The sequence below is a fragment of the Lissotriton vulgaris genome, chromosome 9, assembly GCF_964263255.1.
Source record: "Lissotriton vulgaris chromosome 9, aLisVul1.2, whole genome shotgun sequence".
Lineage (NCBI taxonomy): Eukaryota > Metazoa > Chordata > Amphibia > Caudata > Salamandridae > Lissotriton > Lissotriton vulgaris.
Window position 1 is genome coordinate 1103019013 of NC_141697.1, and position 14672 is coordinate 1103033684.

Here is a 14672-nt window from a genome sequence, read left to right on the forward strand (position 1 = left end):
TTTTTGTCGATATTATATACAACGATTTTTTAGTCAACGATATTCTATTCATCGATATTTTTGTTTGACGATATTTATGTCATTCTAACAAAACGATATTTTTTACAACGATATTTACTACGACGATATTTTTTTCTTTCGATATTCTTACCACGATATTAATGCTAGTCGATATTTTCCCGTCAATATTCTATCTTAATACCATAAACAGCCACGTATCAAAGATTCATATTCCATTTTTACTGGGGCCAGCGTGGATGATATTCCTAGATTCTAAAGTGTCTGGGCAGATAAACTAGGGAACCTAGATGTTGATTTAAGTAGGTCATTATTATTGTCTAAGAAAGTGTTCTTACCTGCCAACTTAAAAGCCCAACACTTTAAAACAGTTTTTAGTTTATATTTAACACCGGCAAAATATTTGCCTGGGGGAAAAGGGAAAACGATCACTCCCCAAGGTGTGCAAAGGGGCCCGTGGACATGGTTCATATGTTCTCTGAATGTATTAAACTTAATGAATTAAAACAGGGGGTTGAAACATTTCTTTATAAAACTTTATCACAGGTGGTGCCTCTTCCTCCGACCATGATGCTACTTGGTTGTGATGACATTCTACAGTTAGAATCAACACAAATCGGCTTTTGTTTTATGGTAACTTCAATAATTCGTATATTGATTGCATCAAAATGGAAGGATGTGGAGCCCCGACATATCAAGCCTGGTATGCCAGATTGTTTTATGTATTTAACTTTGAGATGGGTCTGTATCAATGTAAAGGCTGAAGGGCAAAGGAAAGGGGCAACCAAGTTTGGAGTCCGCTTATGGAACAATAGAACATGTGCTCCGTTATGTAGCATGTATATGAATATTTGTTTTAGTTATCTTCTGTTCTCTGGATCATTGTATCTACTGCCTTTCTGAGAATAAATAATAAAAAAAAGAAGAACAGAAAAAGAAACTAAGAAGAAATTTCAAATGTTTTCTCAAAAAATAATACCAAAGTCCCTTTCTGAATTGGGACTTACAGCCTTTTTCAAACCTTTAGACTTCCAGACTTTGACCGGGATAAATCCACTTGGTGAATTCAACCAGGGCTCTTTCACAGTCAGCCAAAAATCACAACTAGTTCCCGGTTTTCCGTGACCATTGAATATCATTGACAATCTGCTATTCTTGGAACCATGTTTTTCTTTTAAAAGAATAAAATCAGATCTCTGGTACCCTTTATTGGATTTGTGTTGTTTTAGTCTAATTTTACTTATAAATCTTTTCTCTTTTAAAATTGGATGTGGAGATGTGTTGTGTTTTGTGTGACTTGTTCTACGTTGTATGCATTGACTAAATACTTTACACATTGCCTTTAATTCAAGCCAGAGAGGGATTAACCACAGGCATATTTTCTATAATATATGTGACATCTAGCAGGTGGTGACCTTATCCTTTAGGGTGGACACATGTCGAGTATAGCTTTTTGAGGTTTCTTCATTGTGTGGTTGATAATTAACAGCCCTCAATGAATTTCAGTTAAATAGCATAATTTATGAAAGGATTGACAACACAATGTTGTACCAATGTTGTAGCCATTCAACACAGCTGTTATAGGTTCACACAGATACTGGCGCACAAATTTGAACATAAGGTGTTCTGCATACAAATTTCCTTTTGGATTAAACTGTGCACAGTGTTCGTCTTTGACCAGGGGCGGCTCTACCATTTGAGCTGAGGAGCGTTGTCCCATTTACAAATCCCCAGTCATGAAAAATAAAATGGGAATCCATTACCATTTTATTTTTCATCCCCCGTCTCGAGCCAAGCGTCAGGACAGGGGTAGGGCCACTGCTAAGTGACTGCATCAAGGAGGTGGGTGGACTGTTATGACACTGTTTGAAGTGAAAATGTATTTTTGGCTTGCTTCTGTGTGACTGTCAGCCACCAATGCACACTTAAAACAGCTCTAAACCACTATTTTAGGACAGCTAGGTTAGAGCAAGCCAAAGCCTCCAGAGCACTGTGGAGCGCTCAGTAAGGCAACTCCCACCAATTCTAGGGTCCCTTTCATGCTGGTGAGAGCAACCATAGGATTGGCAAAGGGAGTTGCTGCCTCCAGTTCCTGTGTTGAAAGAACATGTCTGGATGGAGGACTAGCCTGAGCTCAGGTAAATTTCACTTTTTTAATATATATTATTTTAAGCATGCGCACGCTTCCGCCTCCCATCCCCATAGATGCTAGCCGCCACTGTCTTTGATGATTATGTGTATCTCAGCCTTTCTTATAGAGATTGTTCAGAGTAAGTTATGACCATTGTTCCCCACTGCATCAATCAGAAGGTGCAGATTTTTTTCTGATGATTCTCTTGATGACAAGAAATTTCCGCAGGAACTCCAGAAACCTCGTCCACCTGGGTCCCGAATGCAATGTTGGCTTCTTTTTCTGGAAGTGGCACTTTGTGGTACGTAGTCAACTTTGTCTTAAACTCTCTTTTAGCATGATGATGTAGTGTATTTTCACACTGCTAATTGAATTATTCCATGCAACGTGTCAAATGTTGTTAATTTATCTTTCATCCTCACGTCTGCTTGTGTTGTTGATTATTCCTTGTGGTTACCTGGATGCACTGTGGTGTGTCCTTGTGTGCCCTTTTGTCTTCCTTAGTGACTGTTGCTTTCCACACATTCTGACTTTGAAATCACCTTGTATTTGTTAAGGTAATTTCGCAAAATTAGTTGATTATGATATTATTGGGTATGTTTAAGTTCTGCTTTTGTATTATGGGGTTTTATCTTCCACTGGCATTTTTCTGTTTCTGGTTATTTTTGATAACGCTGGCTTTTATTCTGGTATCAGCTCTTTGCGTTGCACATCCATTTTTCCTTGAGTCTGGTAATTAAATCTGTATTTTCATACTTTATTTTTCCAGGTATATTTGGATGTCCTTTAATCTCTCTTCACCTGCTGTACTTCTAGCAGTTTACCCAGGCATTTGTTCACTTCTTCTTTGCTATGTTTTTCTATTGTTGCACTGTTTCCAGGTCTCAGGAGATTAAATTCCGATCTTCCACGATTTTCCATGTTTGTCATTTGTATGAGTGTATTTATTTGTATTTTATCAGTCAGTTCTATATTATCTGTACTTAAAGTTGTTGTGGTATATATAATAATAATAGGGACATTTGTAAAGCGCTGAGTTACGCGCACCGGCGTGTCCACGCGCTGGAAAAGGGAGAGGCAGCAAACAGGGAGCACAGTAGCTGAGTAGTCAGTTATTTCGCATAGAGGTAGGTTTTTAATTTCGCTCGAAACCTCGCTTCTTCAGGTTCCAGACGCAAATCCACTGGAAGTTTATTCCAGTAGTTTGCCGCTAGGCACCTGAAAGATTTGCCTCCCATGCGCGCTTTCTTCACCCTGGGGACCCTCAGCAGGCCCCCACCGGCGGATCTGAGCGCTCGAGCGGGTTTGTACACTTCAACCAGTTTCCCCAGTGGTCGAGGTGCCCTGTCATTCAGGATACGGTGACACGTACAGAGGGCTTTATATTCAACTCTGCGCCTCACCGGAAGCCAATGTAGCTTCTGCAGGGCCGCCTTCGAAGGCACCCTTTTGGGCAGCCTGAGGATCAGACGAGCTGCCGCATTTTGCAGCACTTGGAGGCGAGCCATGCTTTTCTCTGGTACCCCCAGGTAAAGCAGGTTCCCGTAATCCATCCTGGCGGTTACCAAAGCATGTACCAAGGTTTGGCGAGCTTCCATCGGCAGTAGGTCCAGGACTTTTCTCAATCTTTTCAGTACCCCAAAGCATACGCCAATCACACGGTTGATCTGGGTCCCGAAAGTGAGACCTGCATCAAACCATACCCCTAGGTTTTTTGCCTCCTGGCAAGGGGTGGGGGTTGGTCCTAAACAGGATGGCCACCATGCCGACGACCAGGCAGACTGGGCTATCCCTACCAGCAACACCTCTGTCTTGCTGCCATTGAGTTTCAAACAATTGATGGCCATCCAGTCGGCAAGTTCTTTCATGCACGACCGGAAGCCATCTGCAGCAAGACAGGGCGCGTGCGACAGGGAGATGACCAATTGTGTATCATCGGCATATGATACCAATTGGAGACCGTGGCTCTCCACAATGGAGGCTACAGGCGCTACATACAAATTAAAAAGGGTTGGACTCAGGGACGAGCCCTGAGGCACGCCCTGGCCCAAAGATACCCCTTTTGAATAGCAGTCGCCTTGCCTCACTTGAAAACTTCTCCCCGTAAGGAAGGCTTGGATCCACCTCAGCGCGGTGTTTGTGATACCACCTCTGTTCAGACACTGTAGCAAGGTGGTATGTGCTACAGTGTCGAACGCCGCGCTGAGGTCTAACAGGATCAAGGCCATCGTTTGCCCCTCATCTACGCCCTGTCTCAGATGTTCTGTTGCCATGAGAAGTGCGGATTCGGTAGAATGGCGCGGTCTGAAGCCAAACTGCGTGGCATGGAGCAATCCCGCCTCCTCCACATGTTTCATGATTTAGGTGTTAGCCACCTTTTCCGCCACTTTGGACAGAAAAGGCAGGAGACAAATGGGCCTCATATTTTCCAGCACCTCAAAACCAATGTGGGATTTCTTCCGGAGAGGGAGTACCACAGCCTGTTTCCACCCTTCAGGTAACATACCCGATTTGAAAGAGGTATCCAGGACATGCCTTAAGTAAGGCTCCAACACTTCCAGGCTGTCCCCCAAACGTTTAGGGGACACCGGGTCCAAGGGGGAGCCCGATTTAACAGAGAGGCATACCCTGACTAGCTCTTCAGGAGGGGGGGTACTAAAGTTCGTAAGAGACCCCTCTGTCTCCATGCCCTCCGATGTTGCCTCAAACTCAACCCCTACAGGGGGAGGATTAGGAAAAGTCGAATAAATTTTCTCGACTTTAGTGGAGAAATATTCGGCGATTCGATCGCATGTTTCGGGCGAACAAATCTCTGGGTCTGCCGAAGAGTCTAAAATAGTCAAAGACTTATAGATGGTAAAAAGTTCTTTGGCCTAGTTTTTTGCCCCTAAAATTTGACCTGCATAAAAGGCTGCCTTTAACTTTTTGATCAGCCTCTGATGCTGCCGCCTTTTTTCTAGAAACAGTTCCCTAGCCTGGGTATCATATGACACCCTCCACGCTCTTTCGGCTCGCTTGCATTCCGCCTTTGTTTGCCTCAGCTCTCCACTAAACCATGGGGCTGATCTGTCCTTACGGCCGCATGCAGATGAGCGACAGAGAGGGGCGGTCTGGTCAAGCGCTTGAGTGATGCACTTATTGAGGTTAGAAACCGCCGTTTCTATATCCTCCCCTCCAGGTTGGCCGTCCCTAATCAGAGCATGATTAAAATCCTCCAATGAGAAATTAACCCACTTCCTCCTTAAATAATTTAAGGGTGCCTGACTGGATTTAGTGGCTTTGGGGGTATTTATAGAAAAGACCACCAGATAATGGTCTGTACAGGGGATTGGTTCGATAGTGGACACCTCAACCCCTTCCCAGTTAGCAAAAACCGGGTCCAGGAGGTGCCCCTGCCGGTGTGTGGGGCTCGAGAACTTAAGTTCAAGCTGAAGGGCTTGAATGTCCCGGCAAAATTCCTCAACTCCTTTGTCCTCTGGGCAATCTAAGTGCAAATTTAAATCGCCCAATAGGAGGAATGTGTCCCTACGCAACGTTGCCTCTGTTAAATTTTCTAACAGACTCTCCCTGAACTTGGCACAAGGCCCTGGGGGTCTATAAACAAGAAAGCCTTTGATCGTCTTGCCCCCGTTAACTTGTATAGTGAAAGCTCCAACCTCACTCTCAGCAACCAGCGTGCTTTCCAACAAACACCCCAAGGGTTTCCTAAAAATAATTGCAATCCCCCCTCCCCTCCCTACTGGCCTGTCCTGCCTAACCATCGAGTAGCTCTCAGGCATAGCCTCGATGATGTCCGAGTCAGAGAACTGGTCTAACCATGTCTCCGTGATGAACAATAGGTCAAACTTTCTCTCCGCAAGCAGCTCGAAAATATCGATTCTGTGCCTGCGCAGTGACCTCACGTTAAGGAGACCACAGGTAAGAGCAGCTAACTCCCCAGCGTCTGGCAGCATGGTGGTGAAACAAAAGCCGCAGTGAGCACAATCTGTGTCTTCACTAGACATACCGTGCCTGCATGATGGTAGAGTGGTCGGACATAATCTGAGGAGCTGCTCCCTGTCCCAGGAGATCTTAACATCCGGACCAGGGGTGCTTAGTTATTGGATAATTTACATTATGCTTTTCAGTTCTTATGTTTGTGAAAAGGATCCATTACTGGAGACTTATGCAATTCTGATATGTTTTTCGTCTTGTGATCCCTTAATAAAATGGTTAACTAAGTGTGTGACGGGAGAGCCCAGGGTTACACCAGAAGTGGTGAGAAGGAAGGAGGAGTAAAAAGGCATAAGATGAACAGCTTGGGATCTATCAAAAGAAAAGAGGGTGTAGGACTTAACGTAACGAAATAGGGCAATGTGTGTGATTTTTTTGCCTTTTCAGTCTTTGCAAGGTCTTTATACTCATCCTTCCTCTCCCTACATCCAACAAGAAAAATATGGTAAGAGCATCCATTTTGTCCCATCTTGATTATGCATATTCACTGTACCTTCGGCTTTCTATCTGCCGGTCCACTCTTCTTCAAGTAGTCTACAATGTGGCTGCATGTCGAACTCTAGGATTAGTTCTTTGCTCCTCCATCGCTATTCATCTTTAAATCTTTCATTGACAGCCAGTCTCCACGCCATCCATATTTCAAGCTATCTGCTTATGAAAGGCTGCAGACCCCATGAACCTAAGAAGAAGATCTAACTTTACATTCCCATTCGGGCCCTCAGCTTGTTTATCGCTAATCTTCTCACCCTCTCTGCCTTCAGTAGAGCATGTCTACGTGGCTGAACCTTTACTTCCCTTCCTGCCAAGTGCTGAGAAATGGTTGATGGTGGGCAGTACTATCACATACTAAAGAGCTCTCTAGCTCTCTTTCATACTGAGCAGCACTGTATCATACTGGGAAACACTGTTTCATACAGGTCAGAAATGTCTCACTGTGGGTACCACCGTCTTATATTGAGAAGCACTACGTGGTCCAGTGTTTTTAAACCATATTTTAAACTTATTTCAAATATGCATAGTCAATTAACGCATGACGTATTGGGAAATTGTTATAAAGATGTGAAATATCAGAAAAGTGAAGCCGATGACACCCTGTTAAGTTCCATGTCGGTGCTGATGGAGGGGCCAAACTGGTTCTTTGTCCTCTAAGATCACTGCTACAGATAGCTCATGTATCACAGTCTTTACACAGAATTCAACAGGAACAATATCATTAAACAAAATACATCATTGATGTGAGTGGGAAATGACTTTTTTTGTGTGGCATTCCCTCAGATTTTTGCCTTCTTTCAATGAACCCATTTTAGTTGACCTTTTGGTAGGCCTTTACTGCTCTCCCTTCTAAACATGGTAAAATTGCATAGACCTAATTAGCACATTTTACTTGACCTATAATTCCCTAATAACTGGTACTGCATGTACCCAGGGCCTGTAAATAAATGCTTCTAGTGGGATATACCTGGAAAAATAAAGTATGAAAATACAGATGTAATTAGCAGACTCGAGGAAAATGGATGTGCAACGCAAAGAACTGACACCAGAATAAAATCACACATTGTGCCAACATAAAATAGCACTGTAAAATGTGCCCTTACATCCTGTTTGTTGGATTTCAAGCTGCCATTTTGACCAAGCAAAATAAACATTTTGCCAGTCCTAAACCTGTCAATTTAATACTCATAAGTCAACCAAAAATTAGGCTCAAAAGTCCTAGGGGAGTGGGCATGTTATTTAAAAAGCAGGGCATGTATATTTGTCATGTGTTTTCTGAATGGCCCATTGTAGTTTTTCCTGCATCAGCCAAATTGTGCACATTGGAGGCCGCCTTTTATTTTGCACTAGTTGCTAACATATGCAATAATTTAGCCACTTTACTACTGCAGGCAAAATCGAATATACAACCATTTCTAGAAGTGTGATAGACACTACCAAGCCGGAGAGGTAACAGAAGAACAAGGACTAGAGCACGCCAATGAAAAGGGGAGAATAAAAGATTAAATGAGGGAGATGTAAGTTAATGATGATTCTGGTGTTAAGCAAAAGATAAAACAACCCAAAATCCAATACAATGACTACCTGAAGCCTGTATACAATTACATTTCATCACAGAACCATTCCATAACAATTATGATTGACTACATGGGTGAAATACGAATTCAAATACACTGTACCTGTAATATACTTATTCATTTTCTAAAATGATTATGTATCGAATTCTGAAAATAGTAAGACATAGCAGTGGGATACAATCTGTAGGAAATATCGATATTAATACCCGGCTGATTTTATATAAAATCACTCCTGCCAAATGTATGCTTCATACCATCGGATTGGATCCACCTGCTCACCTGAATAATATTAGGAAAATCCTTTATATGTTGAAAAAGTTGCCCGTCACCAACTGGGCCACTGTGTGGTTCATACGTAAGCGGATTTGGAGGTTTGTCTGGATCTTGGCAGTTCAAAGTGGCAACAATTGTATCACCTGGTATTATTTCTGGTTGGGCAAAGCTAAAATTAAAATATTGGTAAAAAGTTAATCATTCATACTCATTCCTGCTGACATGCATTTATTACATTTGTGGCTATTCACATGGTACCCCAACAGAAATGTTCCTGCTTGAATTAATCGCGTTCAATAAATGACCATATATGTATTTCCTGATCCCTAAAACAATGTTTGATCTTCAAATGTTATTAAGGCAGCTGCAGCTAGTAAATTGGCTCTGCGAGTTAATCTTTAAACAATGACCTCTGATATAATCTGAATGTCATATTTTGTGTCCGGACAAGGCCAAATGATCCTTGCATTCCTTCCAATTCGATGAATTATGTACCAATGACCATAGTGATACTAACACCTGTTTTACAGGGCCATATGTATCAAGCAAATTCGCATTCGCAAAGGCCGAAATTCACTTTGCGAATGCGAATTTGCTAAATGGTATGTATTAGGCAAAATCTGGTCCAAAACAAGGAATCGCAAATTTTGCGATTCCTTATTTTGCAATTGCATTTAAGGAATCACAAATTACCACCAACCTCTAGTTGGTAGTAAGTTGCGAATTCCTTGAAAAATGCGGATTTTAGCTTTTTTCAAAGTGCCATGTGACGCACATACATGCCCTTAGGCATGTATGTGCGTCACATGTGCAAAAATGCATACTTCAGGGGTGCAACAGGGTGTCCTTTGGACACCCCTGCACCCTTGAAATTATACTCGATTTGCGATTAGCAAATTGCGAATCGCAAATTGAGAATAACTTGTAATTCAAACCTATGGGCCTCCTGGCCCATAGAAATGAATGGGAACGTATTCCTTAACACCATCGCTGCTAATGGTTTTCCCCTCCTGTGCTGATTGATGTGTAAATCCCATTATTCATGACGAGCTCAGCTCGTCATCAGCACAGCTCAACCGTGCCTCATGACGAGCTGAGCTCGTCATGAGCATCGAAGGGGTTAATTGCGATACGCAATTTGCTAATTGCAACTAAGGAAATTTAAGAAATCGCAAAACAAATGCGATTTTGTACATACATACCTATTTGCGATTCTCAAATAGCGATTTCTTAAAAATCGCTATTTGAGAATCGCAAATCAGGTTGATGATACATATGGCCCACAGTCCTTAGAAACATCAAAAGTGCAATATGAGAGTGCTATACAGAAAACAAGTACAATTAGATATTATTCCACTGGCGTAGTGAAGCCCCCGCTTTGGCAACTACAGCGGGGGTGGTGCTCTTTACGAGCCTCTTGTGTCTGCTACTCAGTAGACAAAATCCCATAAGTAACACTATGAATGAATACAAACGTCAATAGAAGAGCAAGCTCGAGCAAGGAAACACAAAACATGGGTAAATAGAAAAGGGAAGGAAGAAATATTGAATAAAAGGAAGGGTGAAAGTAAGGAGGAATGAGAAGGTGGATGAATGAGTGGGTGGATGAACGTGTGAGTAGATGGATGAATATGTAAAAGAATGAGTGAATGGATAGATGGATAGACAGGTGAAAGGATAGTAAAGGGATGAAAGGATGAATGAGTGGGTAAAATGATGAGCAAATGGGTGGCGAATGGACGAATAAGTGAAAGGATGGATGGAAAAGTGTATGGAAGGATCGGGAATGCATGCATGGATGTATGGCAGAGTGGATGATGGATCAGTGGATGGCAGAGTGAATGGATTGATGGAATAGGAATTGATTGAATGATGCATGAAAAAATTAATGGATGTAAGAATGTAAAGGTGAAATAGTGGAAATCAGCAGGTGGATAGAAGGGTGAAAGGATGAATAGATAGATGTCTGAATGCAAGAGACAGGAAGCCATCAGAGCTTTCATTTCATAGAGGAAAGTACTTTAATTTTCTGGCTACACCCTTGTTATTAACACAAGCAAAAGAAATATACTTCATAAAGGTAATTGAATGAAGGACTTAGTTGTTTTTTTACAAACTGGATAGGATTAATGTACTTGAAAATTGATCTGTCAGACATTTTTGTGGGGCTTGGTCAAGAACTGAATGCAGCACCCCACGTGTTCTATACATGCCATTTACTACAAGCACTTGATTCCATAGACAAGCAAAAATAAAAAATGCCCTCCCGAAAAAACGAAACCTCAGCAGCACAATCACCTGACACCCTCTAGTGGTATTTCCTCGATAGTTGCATCATTACCTAATAAAATGGAAGGCACGCTTTGTAAATTGATTTTGAAGCAGTATTAAGGGGGCCTTAAAAAGTGAAGAGCCAGAGATAACCACTTTCCTTCATAGTACTTAAATTGACCCAGTGGTTCCAGGTGGCGCCCACTCACTGGCACTCCTCTTTGGGGATCAGCACTTATTTATCCACATCAGACTTTTATGGAGAGCAAGAGAGAGAAAAACAGAAAAGGGGAAAGGTAAAGAAAAACGGAAACAGTGACAAAGGAAGAAAACATGGATGACAAGAACTTGCGATAGTGAGATAAAGAGGAAGAGAAGGCCTGTTGGTGGATGAAGGAAGCATGAGGTTATGCAGCCTTGGGATTCGCCATTACCAATATTAGTAGTGCCAGCCATGGGCTTCTGACCCAAGCTTTGGGCCCTAGCACTTATTGCTTTACAAGTTCAGCACTGCTCCGTACCCTCTTTTGAGGGCTCTGCCTGGAACTTTCAGACCTACTTCTGATCTACTGTTAAGAATTCACATCAATAGGTCACCTCCCTCAGAACTGAATGTCAACATGTGTCTTCATCGCACTTTGGCAAGTGGCATACTTTGACCTTGTGAGAAAATACTTCAGTAGAATTAAGGCATACTCTTTACAATTCATTTTAACGTTTTGCACCTACGTATTTATATTCTAAGGAACAAAATCATCTCTGGCATCTAATAAAGATGTTTTTTATAGCTGGAATAGCGCAGTCATTTGAACATACTCCAAATCAAAGTTATGTAACCTTTTAATCACTAGCAATTCTTTTTCAGAAATCTCATGCATTGCTAACTTCTGTGGATGGACTTCCTCTTCCTGTAAGTTTAACTTGTAGGAGCTCTCCTGATGGACTTGGTATTAAACCAGCACATAAGACTTACATTCCGAATGCACAGGAAGGCGACCTACATGATTTTTATTGTGCAAGATGCTCACCAGCAGAGTACTCAACTCTGCTAGAGATGGAGTCCACCCAACATGAAGCTCCTTTTAATACGAGTAACTATCATCATCCCGTACAAGTCTGGCGACAGCTGATTGACAGTCATGAAGTAAAGGGCTTTTTTGTCTGACACTCAATGATATAACCTCACATGGCAGGCATTCCTTATATAAATAAAGTCTGAGGTGTGTGTGTGTCTGTATGTGGGCGTTTTTATATGTGTGTGTGATCATGTTAGGATTTACTGGAGGGGTGGGATACAGAATGCAGATGTCCCTGTGTATTCCCAAGAAAGTGGTCGCCATGTTAGATTCGAAAGTCGTAGAGATAGATCTCGCCCCTCCTGCCCATAATTGCCCCAGTGACGTTCCCACCCCCCTTCATAGACCACTGTTGCCAAGTTGATGCTCAACAAACACATTGAAACAGAGAAGGCTGAATATGGCAGCCTGTAGCTTGCAAAAAGCATCACCTGAGCCTAGATCTTGGTATGGTGATTGGCAGCTGCTAACATTGGAAGGAGAAAATGTGTGCTGAGTCCTTACTCCCCTCCTGTGTTCAGCTCTTGCTGGAGAAAGCTAATGCTTAAAACACTTACCTGATGTCCAGTAAGAGAATAAGTGCACTTTTAGAAAGATGAATTTAAACCCATTTTGACACCTCCAGGTATCCCATAGCTGCAGCTTTTTTGAGAAGTTCATTGAGCTAAACCCGAATGCCAATGAGAATCATGAATTATTGTACACATTTAAACTCAAGCAGAAGCTGTGGACACTGTACCAGAGGAATTATAGGACCAGCACCCGGACATTTAGCTGCCCTTCTTTAGAGTTGGACCTGTCTCAAAAGACAAAGGAAAAACTGCTGTAAAAGTGAAAACGTCCTGCTCAATGCTTTGACAACCTGCCTTCTATCAGCTCAAAACTCATAGTTGCACTGCCCAAAAGTGAGAAGTGGTGCTAAGAATGGAAATATGTTGACTCTCTCCAACCCATCACAGAGAGCTGAGCTTTCTTCCTCTTCAAGCAAGTGAGAAATAAGAACATCACTTTTGTCTTCCAATGAGTGAGAAGGGCTCAATCACCTATGAACCTGCCCGAGGGATTGAGAAAGAAGCAACTAGTCTTTGCATCTGTACACACAGTGAGTAGTCTGTCTCTAACAAATGTAGTTGATAGAATTAAAGTACCTAATGGTGCACTATGATGTGGAGATTAAAATAATATATGACATATTCAAATAAACAAAATTCAATATATAGTTCGAAATTTACATCGGTTTTATGATCTTGAAACTAAATTTGAGGTAAAAATAGCTAGTTGTAGTCAAATTGTGTAAAAAGAGATGTGGGATTGAATTTTTATTTATCTTATCTATGTTTTCATATAACAATTGAAAAATTTGAGGTAAAAATGGCTAGTTGTAGTCAAATTGCTTAAAAAGAGATGTGGGATTGAATTTTCATTTATCTTATCAATGTTTTCATATAACAATAGTATGCGTAAGTGTGATTTGAAGTGATATCAAATGTTGCAAATAGAAAAACGCCTTACAATGAATATTTAAGTAGGCTTGTTGGAGAAAAAAACTAAAACGATAAAAGATGTACAAACAAAATCAATAAAGTTAAGAGACTCTGACCCGGAGATGGCTGATGAGAGTGTATAGAACAAAGACCCATACAAAATTGAAGATGCTTGGATGGAACAAAAGAGAGTACTGAAAATTATTAGTTTGAACCCCAATCTAGGCCTATGTAGCTACACAACCTATTACCTAAATGTTTCCTACATTGCTCTACATAACAGTTCTGAGCACTGACCTTTTACCCAGTTATGTGCAGAATACATTTTTTGAAACTAGCCTCATTTACTATGCATGAGGATTCTTAGAAAAGTCCCTGCACATGATGTACATAACAGCACAAACATACTCTGTCTAAAGGTTATGGTCATCTTCATCCTAGGATGAAAGAACTGCTTTGCATATTTGCAGGTATTGTTCTAGGCTCAATTGCATAATCGTACTCACAACATATCGATTGTGTAAGGAACCCAGAGGCTATCCTTATGGTATACAAAAAACATACCTACCAAAGATAGATAGAGGAGAAACTTCCATGCTTACACAAGACACTGAGGTCCCTGCACTGAGAAGCTCCTGCAAACAGGGGTCTGACATCCCTTGAGGGGTGTTCAGCTCGAGAACAAGATGTAGTCCTTCGTTCTCTCCCATCAGGTAATGGGGTTTACTCCTTCCAAGGGGTTTCTTGACTTTACACCCACATACATGCTAGGTACATTTGGATACACTTCTATAGGGTCTGCATAGTAGGAGTAGGCTCGGATACTGCCATGTATCTATATCTCTGCATATATTCACTGTTTAAGCACCATGGTAGAATTCTACCTTTTATTTACTCTGTTGGTGCCTTTAATAATATACATCTGTTTCTGTCTATTAGTTGTCACAGCAAACATGTTTTATACTAGAATGATGCTGGTTCAATAAATGCTTATTGAAAACGTCCCCACCATTTGTTCAGTGTATCTCCCTGAGACCAAGTGAGCATGAGTGACTGATCTGAAGGATCAAGGGCTGTCATGTTTGATAGTTGCCAGAAACTATTTTCTCCTGTATTGTAGTTCCTATTTTCCCAATAGGCTCTGCACATTGGAATAACATAAACAGCAGTGTAGACGTAGGACTGAGGTCATCTAGGTCTCTACTGACTATGCTAAACTTAAGTTAGGTTTGCGCCAGCTAGCTCAGAGGTCACTGGAAACTTTCTTGAATGTAGAGGGATGGATAACCTTCCCTGGCTCAGACAAGAAGGGATTCAGTTTCCGACAACCGCATAAACATGACAACTTTGCTCCCTC

The 14672-nt window shown here is 41.6% G+C and overlaps 1 protein-coding gene across 1 annotated transcript in view; it reads right to left on the reverse strand.

The window, feature by feature from the left end:
- The window catches only part of LOC147692864 (cadherin-related family member 3-like), a 650553-nt gene that overhangs the window by 273968 nt on the left and 361913 nt on the right, over nt 1–14672 (reverse strand). The window contains exon 9 of the mRNA XM_086939084.1: nt 8491–8653. Within this exon, the coding sequence (XP_086795210.1) occupies nt 8491–8653 (163 nt within the window). The remainder of the gene's footprint in view (nt 1–8490; nt 8654–14672) is intronic.